At 40.0% G+C, this 11,055-nt stretch overlaps 1 protein-coding gene across 1 annotated transcript in view; it reads left to right on the top strand.

Annotated features, from left to right (window-relative positions):
• The window catches only part of BUB1B (BUB1 mitotic checkpoint serine/threonine kinase B), a 76,963-nt gene that overhangs the window by 12,808 nt on the left and 53,100 nt on the right, over positions 1-11,055 (top strand). The window contains exons 10-17 of the mRNA XM_026651264.2: positions 1,069-1,181; positions 2,361-2,506; positions 2,856-2,908; positions 3,360-3,452; positions 3,726-3,810; positions 4,262-4,364; positions 7,721-8,007; positions 8,556-8,743. Coding sequence (XP_026507049.1) covers positions 1,069-1,181; positions 2,361-2,506; positions 2,856-2,908; positions 3,360-3,452; positions 3,726-3,810; positions 4,262-4,364; positions 7,721-8,007; positions 8,556-8,743 — 1,068 coding nt within the window. The remainder of the gene's footprint in view (positions 1-1,068; positions 1,182-2,360; positions 2,507-2,855; positions 2,909-3,359; positions 3,453-3,725; positions 3,811-4,261; positions 4,365-7,720; positions 8,008-8,555; positions 8,744-11,055) is intronic.

The raw sequence follows: 11,055 nt of genomic DNA, 5'->3' as shown, positions 1-11,055 counted from the left end.
CTCAGATGTTGACCCAGCACATGTGGTTCATTTTAAGAACACTTTCACTGCAGATTTGACAAAACGGAAAGAAGGTGCCAATGTGAGATTTCTAAAGATAGCTACCGCACTTGACCCAAGGTTTAAGAATCTGAAGTGTCTTCCAAAATCTGAGAGGGATGAGGTGTGGAGCATGCTTTCAGAAGTCTTAAAAGAGCAACACTCCAATGTGGAAACTACAGAATCTGAACCACCAGAAAAGAAAATCAACTTTATGCTGGTGGCATCCGAATCAGATAATGAAAATGAACATGCGTCAGTTTGCACTGCTTTGGATTGTTATCGAGCAGAACCCATCATCAGCTTGGACGCATGTCCTCTGGAATGGTGGTTGAAGCATGAAGGGACATATGAATCTTTAGCGCATCTGGAATGTAAACATGTTGCAACGCTTGCTACAACAGTGTCATGTGAACGCCTGTTCTCACTTTCAGGTGACATGGTAAACAGGAAGCGGGCAGCATGATCTCCTGCAAATGTAAACAAGCTTGTTTGTCTGAGCGATTGGCTGAACAAGAAGTAGGACTGAGTGGAGTTGCAGGCTCTAAAATTTTACATTGTTTTATTTTTGAATGCAGTTTTTTTGTACATAACTCTACATTTGTAAGCTCAACTTTCACAATCGAGATTGTACTACCGTACTTGTATTAGGTAAATTGAAAAATACTATTTTTTTTACAGTGCAAATATTTGTAATAAAATAAATATAAAGTGAGCACTGAACACTTTGTATTCTGTGTTGTAATTGAAATCAATATATTTGAAAATGTAGAAAACACCCCAAAATATTTAAATAAATGGTATTCTATTACTGTTTAACAGTGCAATTAATCGCGGTTAATTTTTTAAATTGCTTGACAGCCCTAGTTAATAGCTTAAATAAATACCACTCACCAGGAAGGAGGTGGGGAAACTTTTTCTTTACAAGAGGATCTTGTGTCTGTTACTGGGGATGTGCATAGTTTGGGCTTGGCTACAGGGTTACTCATAAGGAATACATAATACTTGAATTAGGCTTTCCTTCTTTAGAGGAGTTTCATGCCATAGCACAGCAGACAGCAGAGATGCAGAGGAGGATTGAAGAGCTGGAGAAGAAGCTAAAGGAGAAAGATGATGACCAGCAGCAGAGACCATCTGAGCAGGTATCTTCTTCCCTGTTCATTTGTGCTAATGGCCTACCTGTATGAAGGCAGATGAAACTTCTAATGGAACAGTGACTCCTGTTTTTTATCTGGCTTGTACAGTTTCCTCCCTCTTACTCTGAAGGGATATTTAAATTTTTGGTATAAATAACTCATAAGGCCACCACCCTAATAACTGAAAGATGAGAGAAATATTGTTTTCTATAGGTTTTTTTTCCAGTTTATTTTAAGTATGATGGATTAAAAATTAATGGCTTTAAAAAATCTGACTTATTTAAATCTGATTTTTTTTTTTTTTAATTTTTTCTTTTAAAACTAAATTTGACAACCTATGTTAAGCCCTGAGCTTCTATTGAAATTGTGTAAATAAAAATATACGAAATGCAAGAGCCCACCTCAAACTTATTTACTTAAAGGCTGCTTTTTACATATTGAATTGGAAGAAAACATTTTTCACTTCTGATGTCAACCTTTATAAATGTGGCACAGTCTGTCATATGCTGCACTACATTTCTATATAATTTTCAATCCTAAAAGTGAAGTGAATGTTGTTTTACTTTTTTCCAAATGTTAGTAATTTGCTGGAAAGTTTAGCAGAAATACTTTTTTCTTATGTATCCAATGCATACATAAGGTAGTTTTTAACTAGAAATAAAAATGCTGTTTAAAAATACCCAAACAGAATTCTAACGTCCATCCAAATACAGCTAGACACAAATTATGAATAAACAGTTAATTATCTAGTAAAGACACTTTCTAACCATGCACTTTCTTACATTTATTTACACTCTTAATTTCTATATTAAGCTATGTAATTGCTCAAATAAATGTGTGTAGTTATGCTGCATCCTCCTGGCTAATGAAGTACCAAATTTAGTGTAAAAACTATATTTAATTGTAAATAATCAGCACATCATTATTATACCAACCAATGAGAATCTTTCTTTAGAAAAATAAAGTGCATACAGGAAGCATGATTTAAATTGTTTTAAATAAGTTATCTGCTTTCTGATTTTAAATCATTAAAATTGGTGATTTAAATAAGGATCAATCTATCTTGACTTTAACTACACACGGAGAGCTATCGCATACAGTTTTGGAAGTTGGTAGTATGGGTTGCAATTCGCTCACTGAGTGCTGTCTCTCTCACCTCTGCCACTCCCCCTTTCATGGTCACAGCCAACAGAAGAGAGGGAGCCTGCAAGAATGGAATCGGTTTTGGTGGGCACTTCAGAGCCTCTTGAAGCACAAGGAGAAGTTGCTTTCTCCAGTGCAGTAGCACTCACTGCAGCATCTCTTGTGAAGAAACTGACTGGATTGCAAAGGTAGTGCAGGATTTGCTTTGGGAGCAGGAGGTGGTGAGGCTTTGCCTCAATGTGTTTTTTTTTGTTTTTTTTTTTTAGTAGGGATCACTTTCTGGGAACCCTGTTTTTTTTTTTTTTTTTAATTTTTCCTCATGTTTTTGGGAAAACTATCATACATCAAAATATACCCTGATCTCTGTATTGGCCTCTGAACAGAATCAGGTATCTGTCTTCAGAGGATTTTAATAATTTGTCTGAGAAGAGTAATATTTAGTGTGTTACACCATAGCTGAGTTCAGCTTGCTTGTCTACTAAGTCTAGTTAGGGGCTGCATGCATGTATTAAAAACTTGCCTATATTTTGTTCACAGTGAGTCCCAGTTGGCAGAAAATGCTCAGCAGCACGAACAGCCGTGCTCCAAGGGTAAGTTCTGTTTGCATTGATACCATTTTGAGAGAAGGCTGTGCTGATGGGAAGTAGTCATTCAAATGAATAGCAGAACTGTGTGGATTAGAATAGTGAAAAGAACATGCTTAATTGGCGTTGGTCTTGTTCGGGGTCTCAGATGCTCAGTGTTCTGTTGATTAAGAGGTGTGATTATTTAAAGAGACCTGCAAACCTAATAATTTTAATAGCTGAGGATCCTTCCTCCTTTTCCTGAGTACAGTTCTAGAGTTTCATACTCTCTCTCTTTGAGACTGATATCAGTTTAGAGTGCCTTCTGGAGGAGCTGGTAGTATTCTACAGTTGGACTGCTGTAGCTGAGAATGCCTTTTCTCAGACCTTGTGTACTCTACTCGTTCCTGAAAGGGTGTAGGCTGACGAAATTATCTTCTTGATGGTCAGACATGAGATTACTATTCCTTATTGACAGAAATAACCCAGCCTCTAGCTGTGCGCTCAGAAATCCGGAGAGACAATGTGTTTTTGGATGAGCAGAAAATTGAGACCACACTTAAGAAAAAAGGTACAAGCTATAAAGAAAATTCCAGACACAGCACACTGGCTCATTAAGAATGATCCTTTTACTCTGAGTTTCTTTAACATGGCAAAACCAAATGATCTTAACACTATGAGCCACTATTGTGTTTTAAATGGGGTGCTTTTAAGCATGAGTCCAAATACTTCCTGCTAGGACAGGCACTTTGAGCTGTCTTATATGGGTCTGAAGCACCATTGTGTGCATTGTGCTGTGCAGGAGCATCTATCTATATTACCCAGTCTCTGTTTTTAATTCCAGATGCAGATCTCCCTCCTTCACTGGATCCTACTACGTTTTTCTCCATATTTGATGAATCGTCTGCTTCAGAAAACCAGAATGTCAGGTTATAGAATCACTGAAACGTATACATAATAAATTGCCTAGACTACCCCCATACCACTCCCTCTACAGCACAATTATTCATGACAGTATTCCTTTTTTTGCATTGTCTAGTTTTGTCTCATTGCTCTTGAGAGACTCCACAGCCTCATGGTCAGGAAAAAAATTCCCCGATATTAATCCTAAATCTTTCCTTTATTAATTTCACATAATTATTCTCTTCTCACAGTGCATCTTCTCATTTCTTCCCCCCCCCCCCCCCCCACACACACACACACACACACACTACCTTAACAAGATTGTCTTTGTTCTTGGTAAGTAGTTTATTGTATTGGTTTGTAGTTCTGTCCTAAAAAGGAGGCAAAGTGGTCTTGAAGTGTTGAGTGAATTAAGTCTCTATAGAAGAGCAAAAGTTATTTTTGTAAATATTTAATGCAATGTAACTTTTTGTTTAGTCATCCTGCAGGCCACCCACAGAAAAGTGCCCGACGTCCCCTTGCTGTTCGTAAACCTTCAGATAGTATCGCCGCCAAGGAAAACATATCACCAGAAGTCTGCGTAAGGAGAAATTTCCTCTATCAGCTCTTGGAGGAGAGGAGGAGGAGGTGTAGAATGTGCTATTGCTGAACTTGGTGATGGTGTGATAGAAGGACTAATGAGTCCTTGATGGAAACTAGCAGTACCATACTTTTCAGAAAGGGATCCCTGGCTTTTCTCTTTGGTTTGCGAGCCATTGGAGTGACCTTCAGATCACACTGCAAGACTTGTTTGTTTTTAGCTTTCTCTTGAGACGTGGCTGATCAGGACATGAGTGCAGCTTTTTTGGGGTGAAGGGATGCTTTAAAAAAACACTAAAGCATAATGTAGTTATGGCATGTTAATGACCATTTCTTATACGACTTGAACAGACCTAGTCGTTTCTTCAGAGTTTACAGTGTAATTGGACAAACATGGAATGTAGGCAAAAAGAAAGGAGGATTGAAGTGAACAAAAATCACTTGTATAACAAGCAAATCATAAAAGTTCTGATGATTTTAAAGTAGGGAGTGATATGGGGGGAGGAGGACACTGCACAGAAATGGAAGTTGGTGACAGAAAACAAGGCTATAAAAGTGGGCAGAGAGAAGACAACTGATGCGTGGTTAGAAACAGAATGGAAAAGGCATTAAGGTGAGAGGGCAAGACGGGAAACAGTAAAAAAGCAAGAAGAGACAAGGTACAAAGTGGGGAGTGAGGGATAACAAGGCAGGGGGCAGAGTTGAGCAGAGCCTTAGCAGTCATGATGAGTTTGAACTTTATGCGGAAGTAGGTAATGAGCAAGTGAAGGGATTTGAGAGAGGAAGATACAATTAGGATGGCCAGAGCTATGATTAAGGCTGAATGCTGGATAGATTGAAGAGGAGAAAGGTGAATATCAGTGAAAACGGAATAGATAAGACTGCAGTAGTTCATGTGATACATAACCATGATGTGAACCATGGCTTCGTTGAAGAGAGGATGAAGTAGGGGCGTTTTTGTTTTTTTGGCAGTGTGATAGAGGAAGAAGCATTTAGATTTGGTGAGAGCCAAGATGTCGAGGAAAGGGAAGAGTAAAAGAGACCCTCAAAGTTGCAACTTTGAGCGATAGGAATGAGACTGGATTTGTCACCAATGATGGAGAAAGTAGGCAGGGCACAGTTTCAAAAGGAAGATGAGAAGTTCAGTTTTTGCCATGTGTAAGTGGTGAGACATCTCTGAGGAGGTATGGGATCCTGTACAGAATGCGGGGTAGAAGGGTAAAAATAACAATGGTTGTACATGTAGGCAACCAGAAGGCTAATGGAAAGGAGAAAAGACTGGCCTTTAGGGCAGTGTTTCCCACATCATGGGTTGTGTGTGTCCCCTTCTGCTCCCACTTACCCTGAGCATCTGGCAGTGACAAGGGCAGCAGGATCCAGATGGCTGCTTCCTCTGTGCTGCTGCTGCCAGAGCCAGTGAGCAGTCAGTCAGCAGCCTTGCTTTGCCCTGCGCATTGCCTGGAGGCCGCTTCCTTCGTGCTGCTGCTGCCTGGATCCTGTTCTCACTTCCCTTAGGCAGCAGAGTGGGGAGCAGGATCTGGGAAGCAGCAACAGTACAGAGGAAACAGCTGGAGCTAGCAAGCAGACAACACCCTGGTGGGGACAGTGGCCTGGCCATGGGGAGAGAGGGGGGTCCAGCTAGGGGCTGCAGGAGGGGGTAGGGTTGGGAGAGTAAGGGGTTGTGGGGGGAGCAGGGGCTGGACAGCTGTGAAGGAAGGTGGAGGAGGGGAGATGAGGAAGTAGGAGCAATGGGGGCCCTCAAAAGACAAAAATGCATTTGGTGGGTCACCTTTATTAAAAAGTTTAGGAACCACTGCCTTATGGCATGTCCAAAAGGGAAGACTGAGGAAATCTTTCTCCTGAGGCAATTCTAATTCTGAAGGCTTGGTTAGCAAGGTAGGAGAACTAAGAATTGGACAGTCCTGAAGTCCAAAGAAACTGAGGGTCTCAAGGAGAAATGTGGAGAGTGGTTGTGTCAAAGGTTCAGGGTGTTGCAGGTGAATGATTATTGAGAAGAGATCTTTAGGACTTTGGAATTCGGAAGTCATTAGTGGCTTTGAAGGCTGTCTGTTTTGAGTTGGGAAGGATTTTAATGCTTGATATACTTTTGATTTTTAACTTTTTATAATGTGCCTACTGAACATACACAGATTTAGATGGAAATAAATTTTGTTCGGTGATCACTTTACTAGTCACTGAAATTCACCCACTTCTGAGGTGAATGGTAGTAAGCTTTAAACAGTTCTCAGCAACACTATGTTAAACAAAGCTCAGGAGAGAAACAAAATGATATAACTCTAGGTAGGCAGAACTCACTTACCCAACTGAAACTAACAGTATGATATAGGAGGAGCATATGAAGCCTGTACTAGAGATACCTTTCATCCAAGATGAGAAGAGCCAGAAGGGAAGAGAAATACAAATGTTGATGATTGTGCAGTGGGAAGAAGGGGATGATCAGATGACTGGACTGGCTATGGGAATAGTATGAACTGGAAAAGGAGTGAGAAAGGGGACAGAGAGCATTGGAGGAGGTGACATGGGTTTAAAAATTAAAAAGTGAAGAATAATTTTAGTTGTATATTTTGCATATACAGTAGAACCTCAGTTACGAACACCTCGGGAATGGAGGTTGTTTGTAACTCAAATGTTCGTAACTGAACAAAACATGGTGGTTCTTTCAAAACTTTGAAACTTTACTATGCAGAAGAAAAATGCTGCTTCCCCTTTTATTTTTTTAATAGTTAACACAGTACTGTACTGTATTTGCTTTTTTTGGTCTCTGCTGCTGTCTGATTTTTCGTACTACACCTCTACCTCGATATAACGCTGTCCTCGGGAACCAAAAAATCTTACCGTGTTATAGGTGAAACCGCGTTATATCAAACTTGCTTTGATCCAATGGAGTGCGCAGCCCCCCTCCCCCCCCCACCGAGCACTGCTTTACCACGTTCTATCCGAATTCGTGTTATATCGGGTCACGTTATATTGGGGTAGAGATGTACTTGTTCTAAATGAGGTGTGTGGTTGACTGGTCAGTTTGTAACTGGTGTTCGTGACTCTGAGATTCTACTGTAAACTGTCAGAAAGCAGAATGATGTACAACTTACATCGTTAATCAGCATAAATAACAAGGACATCCAGTAGTCTGCCATCTGGAAGTTTTCAGGAAGGAAGCTAAAAATGAGTAACAAGTTGTTGCTTTTTGTGTTGGAGAGTAGGGGGCGGTAGATATCTTCAGAGGCTTTTTATATGACAGGCTTTTTAATAGAAACTGTTCAAGACCAAAAATAAAATAAAATCAAGAGGCTGGGTGGTAGCTGTCACCTAATTTGTTCTGCTTTCTACTTGTTTCAGGATGAGCTCCATGGAATTGAACCCTTAGCTGAAGATGCAATTTTGACTGGCTCCTATAAGAACAAAACCCTTTGCCCCAGCCCAGAAGATACGTGTGACTTTGTTAGGGCAGCCCACTTGGCATCAACTCCCTTCCATGGTGTAGTGGCACAGAGAATCCAACCTCCTACCAATCCAGAGAGTACCCTGAAGGAAGAGTGTCCAGAGCCTAAGAGCACATCTGTGAGCCAGCAAATCCCTATTTGTGAGGGTATCTACAATGAAACTCTTTGCATTAAGAAGCTGAGGTAATTCTCTATGGATCACATCTCCATCAAGAGCAAAATACCTTATGCTCTTTTTTCCTGTTTGAGTCTTTGGTTGCTGGGAGTCTCTCTCCCAAGATTAGATGTAACGAATATTCTTAGTAGAGCTGAGTGTACTTAACACATCATTTTTCCAGCTCAGTCCAGGATTTGGGTTGCATTTTGCCATTCTTTGAGATGTTACACCAATAAAATAGAATTCATTGTTCAGCCAACAGTCACAGCCTTGCTTCAATGTTTAACTTCATGCTCTGTGTATCTAAAGATTAAAGCTGAGTAAAAATTTTTGCCAAAAAGTTAGACAGAATAACCAATTCCAGTTATATTTCAGGGTTTCCTACTTCCTTATTAATATATTAATGGTTTGGCTCATGAGGGCTTGTCCAGTCTCCATTTCAGGATGAAAAGGGGATTGTGAATTCATTCAGTGTTTACTGGGGATGTCTGGCATATTTTTGTAGCTAAGGGATTGGCATCCAGGCACCACAGCAGCTGGAAGATTGAGTAGCTGATAGTCTTCTCATTTACAGCCCAATTATGGAAGCAAGTCAGGAAGACACCCGCTCCTCTGGTTCATCTGTTTCCTCAGCCTCCTCTCTTTCCTCTGTTACACATATCTCCACTATTAAATATCTGCATATCCCTGAGAAACTGGAATTGGCTCAGAGCCTGCCTGTTGAAATGGCTAGCGACACTGGAGGCAGTGAAGACACTACTAGTAAGTACCAAGTCTCAATTTCAGTTGAGACAATGTGTCTTAGATTTGAGCTCAGCTGCAGTCTCTTCAGTATGTATATCCTGTATTCTGCTGTATTTTGTGTAAACATCTCATTGGCTTTATGGTTTTATAAGTGTAAGTCTATGCAGTGGGCTGTGATATCCTGTCTTATAACTAGGCTAAGTAACAGTGTGGGGAATATAAATAAAACAAATTTGAAGGATGTTAATATTAAATGGGGAGAGGGATCATTTAAGGTAATATAATGCAATATAATTAAGAGTAATGGGATGAAATTAAGAAATGGAAAAATAAGGGCTTTTCTACACATGAAAACTAATCCAGAATAAGGTAGGGTCTGAATTTTAAAGCACATTAACTATTCCTGATTAACTCCTTGTATGGACATTTTTATTCTGGAATAACTCTCTCTGTAGACAACCCTTAGCTTGAATGGCAGGGAAAGCTTCCTTACAGGAAGATCTTAGGCTCTAGAACAGTCTTCGCAGGAAAGTAGTCAAAGTGCCATAGTTTGGGATATTGAAAAGGCCATCATCCAACTCGAAATCTAAACATATTTTAGAAATGCCTTAAACTTGCCCTTTAAGTTCCGCTTCAACTTTTTTTTTGCTTTTACAATCACAACTTCCTGTTTTCTGAATGTCTTTCCTCCCTTGTTGGTATGGAAAACACAAACTATGAGGACTGATTCTATAGAGTCACTTCGATTGTTTTCCTCTTCTAGTCAAAATGGCTGCTGTAATTAGAAGAAAAATTTCTTTCAGAGAGACCAGGTGGATAAGGTAATATCTTTTAGTGGCCCGACTTCTGTTGTCTCTCTCACCAAGCTTTCGAGCCACACAGAACTCTTCTTCAGGTACCTTTTCCAGACCTGAAGAAGAGCTCTCTGTGGCTTGAAATCTTCTCTCTTCCCCCCACCCCCCAACAGAAGTTGGGCCTCTAAAATCTTACCTCATCCACCTTGTGTCTCGTATATCCTGGGACTGACATGTCTACAACTACACTTTTCTTCTAGAGTCAGCGTAATTTCATATGTTGTAATAAGCCCAAACTTGCGAAATTGTGGGTGTGTATAGCTAGGTACCTAAATCCATATTAAGTGGCTATATTTTCAAAGGTGTTGAGCATTCATATCTCCCATTTGATTTCAGGAAGAAGCATGTAAGTTGACTGTTACTCTTCAGTTAGTGGATAGTAAATTTACTAGCATACTATTGGGGAACAATCCTTCATTAGCATAGATCATTTAGGGTATGTTTGGTGGGGTCTCAGAGCCAGTGTTCCAACCCAAGCCCGAACATCTATGCCTCAATTAAACAGCTCCTTAGCCTAAGTCAGTTGGCACAGGCCAGTTGCAGGTTTTTAATTGCAGCGTAGACATACCTAAAATCTGTTCCCAATAAGCCTTTTGTGATAACTGTCTGTTTCTAGAATTAGGCATCACTGTTTAAAAGGCATCCCCAGGATGTGAGATGAAAGTGTGGATCAGAAAAGAATCCTGTCAAGATGAGATATTTTTGAAATGTTTCAAATGGATCCATGAAATACCAATCTTTTTGTAAGGAAAACCTTTGTACTTGAACAGGAATGCAAAGGTTGCAAGGCTTGCTTGGGAACTTAAAGCTGTATACTGTTTTAAGCCACAGTCATGCAAATTAGATTCACACAAGCAGTTCTTTCCGCTTGTGTGGAATCCCTGGTAAAGTTAGGGGTTCTGAATTGGCACAGGGGGTCATCCATGCACATTCAGTATGCAGAATCAGAGCCTAAATCTTTATATCTTTCACTGGAAAAACTGCCTTATTATGAAGGTACAAAAAGTGAATTTCACTCCAAATGACTGAGATGTGGTAGCTCCTGAATTATACTAATTATTGAATAGTTATTGAGCAAAAACCCAATCATTCGCATAGAAGTTTAATACTCCTGTAATTGTGCCTCAATAGTTTTCTTTGACACTCTGAAATTAAAGATAGTTTGTTTGTTTTTTGGAAGCATAAATTAGAATTGGTGCTAGTGAGCTCAGTAGAGCACTGGAAAATATTGAATGCCCTTCTGAATTATTATATTTCAGAGGCCATTGGATCTGTATGGCTATGCATGTTTATCAGGAGAGACAACTATATTCAAAACCATCTAGTTCTGTCTAGTTCTTCTGTTGTATAGAACTACACCTCTACCCCGATATAACGCTGTTCTCGGGAGCCAAAAAATCTTACCGCATTATAGGTGAAACCGCGTTATATCGAACTTGCTTTGATCCGCTGGAGTGCGCAGCCCCTCCCCCCCCC

This window comes from Terrapene carolina, unplaced genomic scaffold (genome assembly GCF_002925995.2).
Source record: "Terrapene carolina triunguis isolate 2854851 unplaced genomic scaffold, T_m_triunguis-2.0 Scaffold96, whole genome shotgun sequence".
Taxonomy (NCBI): Eukaryota; Metazoa; Chordata; order Testudines; family Emydidae; genus Terrapene; species Terrapene triunguis.
The sequence above is the reverse complement of the archived record's forward strand: the minus strand, read 5'-3'. Positions and strand labels throughout refer to the sequence as shown.